The 14952-nt window shown below is 40.8% G+C and overlaps 1 protein-coding gene across 4 annotated transcripts in view; it reads left to right on the top strand.

Moving 5' to 3' along the window:
• ZZZ3 (zinc finger ZZ-type containing 3) overlaps nucleotides 1-14742 on the top strand; it is a 74431-nt gene extending 59689 nt beyond the window's left edge. For all 4 annotated transcript variants that reach the window (XM_006146064.3, XM_027770873.1, XM_014586858.2 and 1 more), the window contains 3 exons: nucleotides 6928-7062; nucleotides 12830-12930; nucleotides 13204-14742. In XM_006146064.3, coding sequence (XP_006146126.1) covers nucleotides 6928-7062; nucleotides 12830-12930; nucleotides 13204-13348 — 381 coding nt within the window. In that variant the 3' untranslated portion in view covers nucleotides 13349-14742. The remainder of the gene's footprint in view (nucleotides 1-6927; nucleotides 7063-12829; nucleotides 12931-13203) is intronic.
• The last annotated feature ends 210 nt before the right edge of the window (nucleotides 14743-14952 follow it).

Raw genomic sequence — 14952 nt, 5'->3', positions numbered from 1 at the left:
TCAAAAAAAAAAAAAAAAAAGTAAAAAAAAAAAATCGCAGGCTAACTGCTTGATTTTCCCTTTATTTTTCTTGTTTTTAAAAATGATGATCTTAGGGACCAGCAGATGGTGTGGTGGTTATGTTGCTCGACTCCCACATGATCGACCATGGTTCAGGTCCTGGACCCAGTGGCTTGAAAATCATACCAGGCACGTGTGCGTGTATGCCCAAAAACCCAGGAGAAAAATGAAGGAGAAGGGATTATGGTGTGTCCATCCTCCTGAGGGGTGATTTCTCACTTTCCCTCTCTCTCTTTCTTTCTGATGAGTGTACATGCCCAATGGCAAGAACTTCTAAAATAAATAATACTACTACTACTAATAATAATGATAATACATTTAGGGGGCCAGTGGTTGGCATGAAAGTTAAGGTGGCTGGATCCCACATGGCCAACTGATCTAGTCTTAGATCCACTGGCTTGAATAATACGCAGGGTGCATGTGCATGTGTTCCCAAAATCCCAAGAGGAAAATGGAGGAGGGATTTACAGCATGACCATCCCTCCTGGGGGGTGATTTCTCACTTTCCCTCTCTTTCTATTTCTTTCTTTCTCTGGTGCACACATGTACCTTATAGCAAACTAAAGAATAATGATGATGAGTTTATTCTCTCATGTTCTCCAAAGATGATCAGTGAGGTTTCTAAATATTTGTTTTAAGTTTATTTATTTAGTTCCTTCATGAGTAAGAGTCAGAGAGACAAACACACTAGTCCAGCCCTGTAGTGCAGTGACTGTGTGCTGCCCATTAGAAACTGGATCCCACGTGGCTGACCTCACTTTGAATCCTAGCCTTGCTGGCTTGAAAAACTCCAGGCGTATGTGCTTGTGTGTCCCAATTCCTGTCAGGATAGAGAGAGAAATGGAGGAAAAAAGGATAGTGGTGTGATCATGCCCCATTGGGGGATGCTCCTCATCCTGGCCCTGATGAGTTCATGTGCTCTCTGGTTCTCCCCCCCCCCCAAAAAAAAAAATCACCCCCAACAGGGTCTTGAACTGGAAGCCTTCCTATGTAGGATTCCCTCACAAAGCCTTGTGTTTTATAGCTGTGCAACTGTATGTCTACACCCAACCCTTTCTCTTTTTTAAAGATTTATTTTGCCATAGGGTGTGTACACTCGCTGGAGAGAGAGGAAGAGGAAAAGGAGAAATCACCTTTGAAGGGGGATGGCCTTGCCATAGTCCGTTCTCCTCTAGTCTTTGGGGGTTTGGGGCACTCACGCACATGTGCCTGGTGAGATTTTCAGGCTGCCAGATCCAGGACTCAATCGTGGTTGCCCGTGTGGGAATCCAGTGCCTTAAGCAACAAACCAAATGCTGGCCCCTTTACCTTTCATACGAGAGAGTGTGTGGTTCCATGGGTGGGGGGAGGGGAAGAGAGAAAGAGAAACCTTTGACAGAGTCCCGCTGCACCACAATCCCCCTTCCCCAGCCCTCCAGCGCCTCAGGATCTTGAGTGCTTGCATACACGCCTGCACCTCCAACCTGGTTTTAGGCCGGCCACTGGGGCGGGATTCTGAGCCCATGGTCAGCCGCGTGGGCTTTCAGTACTGCATTTTCATATGCTGGGACTAAGTCACCTGTAGACTGGGACTTAAATGTAGTTAATGTGTTTCAATTAATTGATTCTGCTGTCACTGTTAGTGTTCAGACTGGCCCATCTTTGACAACTGTTGCCTATTCAGGTTGGCTTCTGGCATTCAAACAGTATTCGTAAGGCTTCCTACTCTCTGTCATGACTAGGAAAGTCCAGGCTCATCATTTTATTTCCTGCCTCAATGCTTGAGGCAGCCTGCTTTTTTTTCTTGAGAAACTGTATTCAGGGACTATATTCTGATTCTCGGAATGTTCCTTGCTGCTGGGTTAAACATTATCTTCAGACCTATTTAGTGGACAGTGCCGGGAAATATGCTATATTTTTGTTCAAGGACAAAGACATCATAATCATCGATTCATATTTTCATTTCCTATTCAACTTAACTATAAGGTGTTAACTTATCTTCATTGATTTGATTTTTATTTTTAACTCTTTTTAGTTTTGCTTTAGGGCATGTGTGCTCACTGGAGAGACAGAAAGAGAGAGAGAAAGAGAAAGCAAGATCCCCCCCCCCTGCCCCGAAGGGGCAGGCCATGCCATAGTCCCCTTGTTTGTGCTCCTCTTGGGATTTTGGGCACATATGCACTTGCAGCTAGTGTGTTTTTCAAGCTGCTGGGTCTGGGACTGAAACTGAATAATCAGCCATGGGAGATTAACCCCCCCAGCCACCCCCCCACCTTAACCACTATGCCACCAGCTGGCCTAACCATCACTGTTTTTAACTATGTATCTTTTTGGGGCCCATGGAATGGTGGTTAAGACAGCTGTAGCCCACATGACAGCTGTGATTCAAATCCTGATCCTGGCTGCTGAAGAAATATGCCAGACACGTGGGCGTGAATGCCCTAAATCCCGAAAGGAGGTAGAAATGGAGAAGAGATTGTGATGTTGTTCTCTAACTTTCTACCTCTCTGTCTTTCTCCAGTAAGCACATGTCCTATGGTAAACTAAAGAAAAGGTATATATGTATCTTATTCCCTTGCTGAATATCCTAATTCTCAATGACGTCAATATACACTATTCAGTGTTTCACACTGCTCACAACTGTTTCAGGATATGCGTGTGTGTGTGTATATATATACACACACGTTTATATTGGGTTGTTGAAAAAGTCATAATGTATGTTTTTCTCTTTTTTTGGAGAAGTTTTTACTATAGGGGCGTGTGCGTGCTTGCCAGAAAGACAGAGAGACAGAAAGTGAGAAATCACCCCTGAGGGGGCATGGCCACACCAAGATCCCTTCTCCTCCATTCTCTTCTTGGGATCTTGGGCACACATGCACACATGCCTGGTGTGAGTTTAAGCCACTGGGTCCGGGACTCAAACTGTGGTCGACTACGTGGGAGTCCAGCAACATAATCTTTATACTGTTGGTCCTGATGATGTATGTTTTTCTATGCGAAAATGTGTCATGACTTTTCGACAACCCAATTTTTCTTTTTACATATACATATGTGTATATATTAGGTCATTGGAAAGTTATGACACATTTTTACATAAAAAAAAAAAACAGAAAAATACATCATGACTTTTCCAATGACCATTTATATTTATTTTATATTTATTTATTATTGCTATAGGGTACTGGAAATAGGCAGAAAGAGAGATAGGGAAAGTGAGAAATCAGAGAAATCACCCCTTGGTAGGGTGGCCATGCCACAATCCCTTCTCCTTTATCCTTCTCTTGGGATTTTGGATACCCATGCATATACCCAGGATATTTTTCTCTGTCTTTCTTCTTTTTTTTAAGAGAGAATTTTTGCTATAGAGCACATGGGCTCTCCAGAAAGGCAGCGGGGGTGGGGAGGTGGCCATGCCGCGATCCTTTCTCCTCCATTCTCCCCTTGGGATCCTGGACATGCACGCACACATGTGTGAGTTTAAGCCACTGGATCCGGGACTCGAACCACAGTCAATTACATGGGAGTCCAGCCACATAACCATTATGCCATCTGCTGGTCCTGCCTAGCGTGTTTTTCAACCTGCTGGATCTGGGATTCAAACCAGGCAGTTGGTCGTGTGGCCAGCCTTACCACCACACCACATGGCTGGCCCTATGTGTTATTCTTTTATAATTTGCCAGAAGACATGTGCACTTGCCAGAGAGAGGGAGGGGAGGAGAGAGAGAGAAAGCACCCTCTCCTTATGAGAGATGGCCGTTCTACGGTCATGTCCTCCCTACTTCTCCCACTTCTCTGGATTTTCTGTGTGAATGCACATGCACCTGGTGTGTTTCTCAAGTCGCTGGGCCCAGGGATCAGACCGCCCAGTTGGCCATAGATCCAGCCGCCTTAACCACTGTGCTACCAGGATATATTAGTATTAATACCACCATCAACAACATGATTACTAAAAACTGAATTTTTTTTAACTAATTTTAGGATAAATTCCACTGTCTTGGGATACACCCACTGTAGAGGTTAAAGTCAAATTGATTTTTAAATCCTCTTAGAATAATTCTTTTCAGTGTTGTTACTATTTGTATGCTTATTTAATTAATTCATTTAATTTTACTTTCCATTTATAGGGATCCCTTTTTATGCTATTACTATATTTTGATTTATTTTATTGTTCCTGAAATTTTACTTCCTCAATACATAGTGCAGTTTTGATTCATTTGCTTAAAGGACATAAAGGTTTTTTTTTTTTTTTTTGGAGAGATTTTCACTGTAGGGCGCGTGCGCTCGCCAGACAGACAGAGAGAGACATAGGGACAGAAAGCGAGAAATCACCCCCCAGGGGGGATGGTCACGCCGCAATCCCTTCTCCTCCATTCTCCTCTCGGGATCTTGGGCACGCACGCACACGCACCTGGCGTGAGTTTTAAGCCACCGGGTCCGGGACACGAACTGTGGTCGACTACGTGGGAGTCCAGTGACATAGCCATTATGCTAACTGCTGGTTCCCAAGGACATAAAGATTTTCAAGCCAGGACTTGAACGTGGTCATAGTCCAGTGACGTAACATCCCATCTGCTGGTCTCAGCTTTCTTAGCCACTAAGCCATGGGGCCAGCCTAAGAGAGATTTAATTTTTTTAAAAAAATTTTGTTAAAATTCATTTCTATTCTATTTATTCTATTCTATTTATTCTATTCTATTCTATTCTATTCTATTCTATTCTATTCTATTCTATTCTATTCTATTCTATCCTATCCTATCCTATCCTATCCTATCCTGTTTCTAATTCTGTTCTATTTCTCCCATGAGCAAGAGAGACAGAGATACAGCACCCTCAACAGGGTCTCGACACCACAATACACCCCACTTTTACACAGGCCTGGATTATGGGCACATTTGTGCCCAGCGCACTCAGAGAAGTCTCTGAATGTGAACTCAGAACCTTACCATATGGATCTTTCTTATAGAGCATCACATTTTTACTATTGTTCCACTGTCTGGGCCCTTGAAAGAGATTTTAGAAAATATTAAGTAGTGACAAAATCTGTTGGATTTGATGTGAGAAAGAGTGAAAATTTAAGGATAACTCTTAGATTTCTGCCACAGGCTGGTGAGTGTGTCAGACAAACCTTGATTCAAATTACCCAACTTGTACCCAATAAATGGTATGACCATGGGCAAGTGTTACAATTTCTTTTTTTAAAAAACTATTTTTATTGAACTTTATTTTATTTATTTATTTATTTAAATTTGACTGGAGAGGGGCAGGGTAAGAGAGAGAGAGAAAGAAAGAAAGTGAGAAAGCAAGCCACCAGGTCCCGGACTCAAATCGCGGTAGGAGGTGGGAATGCAGCGCCCTTAACCACTACACCACCTGCTGGCTCCAGCATGATTTCTGTAAGCATCCGTTTCCTTGATATGAAATAAACATAAGGGGTTGTTTAGCCCAGCCAGTATCAGGAATCGGCGGAACATAGAGGTCAGTGAATTATGGGGCACTTTTAGGAAATGAGTGATCATAGGATCAGGCAGCAGGTAACAAAGGAAAGAAATGAACCCTGGATGGCAGAACATGAACAAAACTGACAGAGTAGGAAGCTGTGTAAGAGTTAGAAATTTTGGTGAGTTTTTTTAAGGAGCATTGACTAGAAATTTTAGCGAGGTTTACAAAAAGCAGCATGGGATTACTAATTTTAGTGAGTTTTTTGTTTGTTTTTTAATTAAAAATTATTTTATTTAACTTTATTTATCATTATCATTATTATTTTCCAGTTTGAGCAGAGAGACAGAGAGAGAGAGAGAGAGAGAGAGAGAGGAAGTGAGAAAGCAAGCCACCAGGTCTGAGACTTGAACCGTAGTTGGCCATGTGGGAGTCCAGCGCCTTTAACCACCATGCCACTTGCCGGCCCCATTGTTTGTTTGTTTTTAAAGCATGCTATTTGGGATGAGAGAAATAGAAAAAAATTACATCGTAGGTGGGAAGTCTGATTTTAATATTTTGAAGGTAAAACACTTCAAGTTGAAGGCTGTGTCCATGGCATGGCTTTTAGAGTTGAGAGATCAAGAAAGAATGGAGATTGCAGCAGAACTGATGTAAGAATGTAGGTTCAGTAATAGGAGATCTGGCATGTGAGAGGGTGTTGCAGTTGCCCGGTGACGAACAGCGTTCTCAGCCATTTTAAATAGACAGATTTTGCATGCTAGCACCTTGAGTATATAATTGCTAGTCCACATGGCAGAGCGGTGGGGATTCTAAACTTACATAACAAAGCCTTACAATATTGAGTAGATTTTATGTCTTGAAAGAGGTTACATTTTTAAGGTTGACATCAACTTACCGTTTTCCTATTTCTCTCCTTTATAGTCTGTTCTAAGTAATCATTTTTGTAACTCAGTTTATCTCCTTGTAAAAAAGAAAAAGACACAGCTTTGATCTTTGAGAGTACAGAGCAGAAAACAAGAGCAGCAGTTGGTTTGCTTGCTATTAGGGAGTCTACTTGTTCGCAGCAGAAAGCATAACAATCTGTTAGAGTGGAGAAGAGGAACTTGTCAGATTCATGGGCGGTAGATCGTGAGAGTCTGTCGGGTAGCCCTGTGTATATAGGGATGGGTTTGCGTTTCCAATAGTGTGTGACCGAGGTGGGAGTCGCGCCACGGTCCCCCAGTGCCGTGTTATAAGGTGGTCTGCTGAAATTCAGTATTATTGTTGCATTAGAAAGTCCTCCCAGAGTAGCAGCGGTAAACTTTGCTAACAGCAGCAGCGATTTTCTGTGAGTCCTGAAAGGTGAGAAGCCTTGAAAGTTGAAAATATTCCATATCGGTATTTCCTACACTGAGTTCATTTTAATGATCAAACTGACATTTTTGTGTTGTATTCTGTTATCTTCCATAGGATGAAGAAAGCATTCCTATCATGTATAGGAATTTACCTGAATATAAAGAACTATTACAGTTTAAAAAGTTAAAGAAGCAGAAACTTCAGCAAATGCAAGCAGAAAGTGGCTTTGTACAACATGTGGGCTTCAAGGTAAATTCTGTTCAGTAGAATTTATTACTCATATAATTTATTATTCTCGTAATTTATTCTATCCTATCCTATCCTATCCTATCCTATCCTATCCTATCCTATTCTGTTTCTAATTCTGTTCTATTTCTCCCATGAGCAAGAGAGACAGAGATACAGCACCCTCAACAGGGTCTCGACACCACCATAACAGCCCCTTTTACACAGGCCTGGATTATGGGCACATTTGTGCCCAGCGCACTCAGAGAAGTCTCTGAATGTGAACTCAGAACCTTACCATATGGATCTTTCTTATAGAGCATCACATTTTTACTATTGTTCCACTGTCTGGGCCCTTGAAAGAGATTTTAGAAAATATTAAGTAGTGACAAAATCTGGTGGATTTGATGTGAGAAAGAGTGAAAATTTAAGGATAACTCTTAGATTTCTGCCACAGGCTGGTGAGTGTGTCAGACAAACCTTGATTCAAATTACCCAACTTGTACCCAATAAATGGTATGACCATGGGCAAGTGTTACAATTTCTTTTTTTAAAAAACTATTTTTATTGAACTTTATTTTATTTATTTATTTATTTAAATTTGACTGGAGAGGGGCAGGGTAAGAGAGAGAGAGAAAGAAAGAAAGTGAGAAAGCAAGCCACCAGGTCCCGGACTCAAATCGCGGTAGGAGGTGGGAATGCAGCGCCCTTAACCACTACACCACCTGCTGGCTCCAGCATGATTTCTGTAAGCATCCGTTTCCTTGATATGAAATAAACATAAGGGGTTGTTTAGCCCAGCCAGTATCAGGAATCGGCGGAACATAGAGGTCAGTGAATTATGGGGCACTTTTAGGAAATGAGTGATCATAGGATCAGGCAGCAGGTAACAAAGGAAAGAAATGAACCCTGGATGGCAGAACATGAACAAAACTGACAGAGTAGGAAGCTGTGTAAGAGTTAGAAATTTTGGTGAGTTTTTTTAAGGAGCATTGACTAGAAATTTTAGCGAGGTTTACAAAAAGCAGCATGGGATTACTAATTTTAGTGAGTTTTTTGTTTGTTTTTTAATTAAAAATTATTTTATTTAACTTTATTTATCATTATCATTATTATTTTCCAGTTTGATCAGAGAGACAGAGAGAGAGAGAGAGAGAGAGAGAGAGGAAGTGAGAAAGCAAGCCACCAGGTCTGAGACTTGAACCGTAGTTGGCCATGTGGGAGTCCAGCGCCTTTAACCACCATGCCACTTGCCGGCCCCATTGTTTGTTTGTTTTTAAAGCATGCTATTTGGGATGAGAGAAATAGAAAAAAATTACATCGTAGGTGGGAAGTCTGATTTTAATATTTTGAAGGTAAAACACTTCAAGTTGAAGGCTGTGTCCATGGCATGGCTTTTAGAGTTGAGAGATCAAGAAAGAATGGAGATTGCAGCAGAACTGATGTAAGAATGTAGGTTCAGTAATAGGAGATCTGGCATGTGAGAGGGTGTTGCAGTTGCCCGGTGACGAACAGCGTTCTCAGCCATTTTAAATAGACAGATTTTGCATGCTAGCACCTTGAGTATATAATTGCTAGTCCACATGGCAGAGCGGTGGGGATTCTAAACTTACATAACAAAGCCTTACAATATTGAGTAGATTTTATGTCTTGAAAGAGGTTACATTTTTAAGGTTGACATCAACTTACCGTTTTCCTATTTCTCTCCTTTATAGTCTGTTCTAAGTAATCATTTTTGTAACTCAGTTTATCTCCTTGTAAAAAAGAAAAAGACACAGCTTTGATCTTTGAGAGTACAGAGCAGAAAACAAGAGCAGCAGTTGGTTTGCTTGCTATTAGGGAGTCTACTTGTTCGCAGCAGAAAGCATAACAATCTGTTAGAGTGGAGAAGAGGAACTTGTCAGATTCATGGGCGGTAGATCGTGAGAGTCTGTCGGGTAGCCCTGTGTATATAGGGATGGGTTTGCGTTTCCAATAGTGTGTGACCGAGGTGGGAGTCGCGCCACGGTCCCCCAGTGCCGTGTTATAAGGTGGTCTGCTGAAATTCAGTATTATTGTTGCATTAGAAAGTCCTCCCAGAGTAGCAGCGGTAAACTTTGCTAACAGCAGCAGCGATTTTCTGTGAGTCCTGAAAGGTGAGAAGCCTTGAAAGTTGAAAATATTCCATATCGGTATTTCCTACACTGAGTTCATTTTAATGATCAAACTGACATTTTTGTGTTGTATTCTGTTATCTTCCATAGGATGAAGAAAGCATTCCTATCATGTATAGGAATTTACCTGAATATAAAGAACTATTACAGTTTAAAAAGTTAAAGAAGCAGAAACTTCAGCAAATGCAAGCAGAAAGTGGCTTTGTACAACATGTGGGCTTCAAGGTAAATTCTGTTCAGTAGAATTTATTACTCATATAATTTATTATTCTCGTAATTTTTGAAAGGATGATAAAAAGTGGTATCTGTAGTGTTAAGCTCTGAACTTCTGAACATGCAGGGGAAATCAGTACATTTTTCTTTTGTCCTGTTTATTTATACAAAGTAGTGTGCCATAGTTCCTGACGTTAAGATGTTTATCAGTAGCAAGAAAGCAAACATACAGGTACCTATAACTTGAGATAAAATACGAGATGAGAAGTCTTGTCTAACTGTTTCTCTCTTTATAGCTGTTGTTCCTGGATCAGAAATACTTTTGGCTTGTTTTTCCTTTCAGCTGTCTTTTAGAGAGGCTAATAGAAATATATCCACTTATTACCCCCTGTTTTGAAATACCTATTATGTTCCAGGCACTTTGCTAAGTACTAGAGATTCAGCAGTATATAGGACTCAATTCCTGCCGTGTGCTGTTTTCATTCTCAAGAGGAATTTAGAGAAGTTAAATGAAACCACTAAATGGGGCCGGCAGGTGGCATGATGTACTCCCACATGACTGACTGTGGTTCAAGTCCTGGACGTAGTGGCTTGCTTTCTCACTTTCCTTCTTTCTCTGTCTCTCCTGGTGAAATAAAAAAATAATAGTCATAGTCGTCATCATTATCATCATCATCATTATTAAATAATTCTTTAGACAAAAACCCACTAAATACAAGTAGAGGTGATACTGAAAAGTAGACAAAGGCCATTGAGGAGCCTGGGAAATTTTGCTAAGGATTACAAATTTCCTAAGAGTTTAGGGAACCACTGAACAATTTTAAGCAGAGAAAAATAAAGTTACATTTCAGAAAGATCTTTTTAATTAAACTAATAATGTTGATAACTTTTAAGAAGGCAGTGAGTTTAGAGTTATTCTTCGGCCGTTATTAAATTCTGTAAAACAATAATTTATTTATTTATTTAACAGAGATTTTCGCTATAGGGTGCTGTGCTTGCTGGAGAGACAGAAAGCCAGAAATCACCCCACTCCACCCCCAGAGGGGATGACCATGCCGCAGTCCCTTCTCTTCCATTCTCTTCTCCGGATTTGGGCACACACGCACATGCACCCAGCATGAGTTTCAACCTGCTGGGTCTGGGACTCAAACCGTGGGCGACTACACGGGAGTTTAGCAACGTAACCATTATGCCATGCCATCAACTAGTTCCTATGCATGTTTTTTTTCTAATGCAATTAAAAACAAATAAGCGAAGGGAGAAATGACCATTCTGGCCATGGTGAAAAGACTGAATTAGAGGAAGGCAAGACTGGAGACAAGAGACTGATTGGAGATTCTTTAGATAATTTAGACAAAAAGTGGACGTGCCCTGAACTTGACTGGTGTCTGTGGAAATAAGAGAGTGACAGGTTTGAGGAAACTTTAGGCATTAGAATTGACCGTACTTGTTGGATCAGAGGGAATAATAATGAGATCAAGAAGGTGGCGGTTTCAGTGTTGGTGTACCTAACAGTGTTGATGTATGCTGTGGCTGCTGATTGAATCTCTCCGCCTCTGGCAGAGCCACTGGCCATATAGTGCTTTTCAGTGGTTTTCCCTCTTGATCTTTCACTGACCTGCTTCTCGATTAGAGGTTTTCCTGACTTGCAGTGCCACTCTGGTCTTTGAAGACAGTACTTGCCCCACTTCTCAGAATTGTGCTGTAAGACCCAGCCCTGGCTTGTTCACCAGTCTGTCAGCCACTCTCGTTGGCCTGACGATCAGGGAGACTGAAAATGAGATTAACTTTGATTTCCCAAACTGCGCAGAACACATAAGGAGCTATGGTAGTGCCACCACCCCAAGGAAGAGCTGGATCAATCTAGTTTTTGTTTTAATGGACATTGGTTATTAGGAGCCACTAGGCTTTAGAGAGACATTTTGTAAGGAGAAGTTCACACAGGATCTTTTGGTCACCTGAATCAGTTTCAGCTACAGTAACCTGTTTAAACAGTTCTGTAACATGTTTGAATACTTTGAACTAAAGTATGACGTGAATGTTTTTCAATCACTCAGCATTCACTGGTCTGAGGCACTTTTCTTTTTTTTCTTTTTTTTTTTTGGTGAGATTTTCGCTATAGGGCGCATGCGCTCGCCAGACAGAGAGAGAGAAACAGAGAGACAGAAAGCGAGAAATCACCCCCCAGGGGGGATGGCCACGCCGCAATCTCTTCTCCTCCACTCTCCTCTCGGGATCTTGGGCACGCATGCACACACGCCCGGTGTGAGTTTTAAGCCACCGGGTCTGGGATGCGAACCGCGGTCAACTACGTGGGAGTCCAGCGACATAGCCATTACGCTAACTGCTGGTACCCTGAGGTACTTTTCAACTAGGTGATTACTAATCACAAAATACCCAAGTTTGAGATGATTTACTTAAAATTTTAAAAACAGAGGCCAGGCAGTATGCAGTGATACTGCAGCTGGACTCACCTAGCAAAGGTCCTGGACGTGCGACTTGGCCCTCCCTGAGCGTGCCCAGCACCCGTGTATGCCAGTGATCCAGGCCAGCTGAGACTCAGAGTGAATAGTAGCATGAGGATTCTATTGGGTGGGCCTGTCTCTTTCTGTCTCTGCTGTCTCATTTTTAAAACATTTATTTATTTCTTCTCAGACAGACAGTACCCCTAACAGGGGCCTTTTTTTTTTTTTAAAATAATTTTTTATTTTGTTTATTTTTATTCTGGGGCCTTTTTTTTTTTTTAAATAATTATTTATTTTGTTTATTTTTATTCTTCAGTTTGACCACCAACAAAGAGAGAAAGTATATCGCCAGGTCCCGGACCTGAATTGTGGCCGGCCATGTGGGAGTCCAACACCTTAACCCGCATGCCACCTGCTGGCCCCCCTAACAGGGTGACACCATAATCACCCCAGCTTCAGCCAGCCCTGGGTCATGGGCATGCTTGTATCTGATATACTCAGAGGCCTCTGGGTTCAAACCCTAAACCTTCCCACATAGGTCAGCCTCTCAGAGTGCTGGTGTTTTACTTCTACACCACCATCTGCCCCTCTCTTTGTCACTCATGGAGGAAGTAAATTTAGGAATATATCTATATCTATCTATTTACCTATCTATCTATCTATATAGATATATATATATGTATATCTCCATCCCTACATATATTAAAGTCTCCTTGAAGATTTTTCCTGTGATGTTCCTGTCACCTGGGAACATCATCGTAATCTTGATGGGCGGAGTTTTACCTCATTTGCTAAGAATCGTGTCTAACCGAAATCCATTTTTATGTTACACCACTGCCCCATGCCTGGAGAGAGAGGACGAGATGTCTGTGTGCACAGCGTGTGTTTCCCAGCAGAAAATTTAAAGAAGGTTATGGAGCAATATAGCTTAATACTTTTTCTTTTCGGAATCTGTTACAGTGTGATAATTGTGGCATCGAACCTATCCAGGGTGTTCGATGGCACTGCCAGGACTGTCCTCCAGAAATGTCTTTGGATTTCTGTGATTCTTGTTCAGACTGGTAAGCGTTTCCTTGTTGGTCTTAAATTTTGGCAGATAACGAGCTTTTCAGCCATTAGTGAATACAACTTCCAAACTTACCAGGAAATAGCCACACTGTGTTGTTCTAGACAATTAAGTTTTTTTACTTTAATTATACCACATCTTAACTTTCCTTTAGACTATAGTTTAATGGATTATAAAGGTAGAGCCGTGAGCAAGTTTTATAATATGCAGACCAAAATGAATCCGATACCATGTAATCATGTGTTTGTGTGCTTTTTTTTTTTTTCAGCCTACATGAAACAGATATCCACAAGGAAGATCACCAGTTAGAACCTGTTTATAGGTCAGAGACATTTCTAGACAGAGACTACTGTGTGTCCCAAGGCACCAGTTATAATTACCTTGACCCAAACTACTTTCCAGCAAACAGATGACATGGAAGAGAGTATCCTTCACTAGTCCTCTTCAACACATAGCAATGGTATCATTGTTAATTATGTGCACAGTTTGGAAAGATCCTCTGCTTTCCCTGAAATGACACTCACAGCATGAGAGCTTCCGAGTGTTCTCGTCAAGTACAGCTCTGCACCGTTGTGGCTGTAGATCACTGTTCAGCAGCTGAACATTCCTGGTGAGAAAGGGTTTCCCTGGGGAGTTTTTCACCACCATCTAAAGCCTTTTAGGTGGCTGTCTTAAATGGACGAGGTGGAGACGAGAGCACACATTAACGTGAGAGTAAATTCCAAAGGTTTCAAAGAACTTGGTCATAAATATGATAACGAGAAGACAAAGTATTTATATTAAAACAGTTTAGTAGCTTTCAGTTTTGTGAAAATAGTTTTCAGCACAGAAACTGACTTCTGTAGACAAAGTTTTAACCAATGATGGTGTTTGCTTCTAGGATATACACTTTAAAAGAACTCACTGTCCCCGTGGTGGCCCCTGGTGGCCTTTAGTAAATTGGAGCTGCTTAACCATATTGATATCTAATTTCTTTTAACCACAATGAACTGTCCTTATTACCAACAGTGAAGCACTACAGGAGGCAACCGTGGCATTGCCTCCTTAACCAGCTCATGGTGTGTGAATGTTATAAAATTGTCACTCAGATATATTTTTTAAATGTAATGTTATATAAGATGATCATGTGATGTGTACAAACTATGGTGAAAAGTGCCAGTGGTAGTAACTGTGTAAAGTCTAATTCACAACATTAATTCCTTTAAAATACACAGCCTTCTGCCTCTGTGTTTGGAGTTGTCCGTACAACTCATCAAAGAAAACTGCCTAATATAAAAATCATATATATGGTAATAATTTCCCTCTTTTGTAGTCTGCACAAGATCCATAAAAGATTGTATTTTTATTACTATTTAAACAAGTGATTAAATTTAGTCTGCGCAGTGAGCAAGAGTTCACATGCATTCTTTTATACTGCTGGATTTTGTTGTGCATCATTTAAAGCATTTTGTATGTTTCTTCTTATCTGTGTATACAGTATGTTCTTGAATAATGTTCATTTGTCAGGAGAACTGTGAGAAATAAACGATGTGGATACCGTCTGTTTATATTATAGAACGCTTGTTGTGACTTCCTTTTGGCTAGATTTTGGATTTCTAACCAATGTTAAAACCAGAAATTTGGTTTTTACAAAGATTTGCTTCTCATATATAAGGGTTTTCTTTCTATCCTTTATCAAGAGTAAGAGGCATATTATGGAAAAGAGGGTGACCTTGAGAAGCCCTCTGAAAGATGACACTTTTTAATCAGTATGTGCTGAAACACAAAATTAAAGTAGCTTACAAATAAAGACCATAGTTAAAGGCAATTATTAATGTCCAGGGGTGAAAACTTTAGTTGGAAAATTTTATTGTAGTTATTTTTGATCAAAACAAAACAAGGCCCCATGTATTCAAACAGGTTGATTTTTGAAATACAATTTCTTTCCTGGAAATATTATTGACTAAAGGAAAAGACAGTATATTAAGTATTACACCTGACCCAATTTTTCTTTTCTTTTTTTTTTTTTTTTTTTTTG

Source organism: Tupaia chinensis, unplaced genomic scaffold (assembly GCF_000334495.1).
Source record: "Tupaia chinensis unplaced genomic scaffold, TupChi_1.0 Scaffold000164_1, whole genome shotgun sequence".
Taxonomy (NCBI): domain Eukaryota; kingdom Metazoa; phylum Chordata; class Mammalia; order Scandentia; family Tupaiidae; genus Tupaia; species Tupaia belangeri.
Note: the sequence above shows the minus strand (reverse complement) of the source record. Positions and strands in the feature narration are given on the sequence as shown.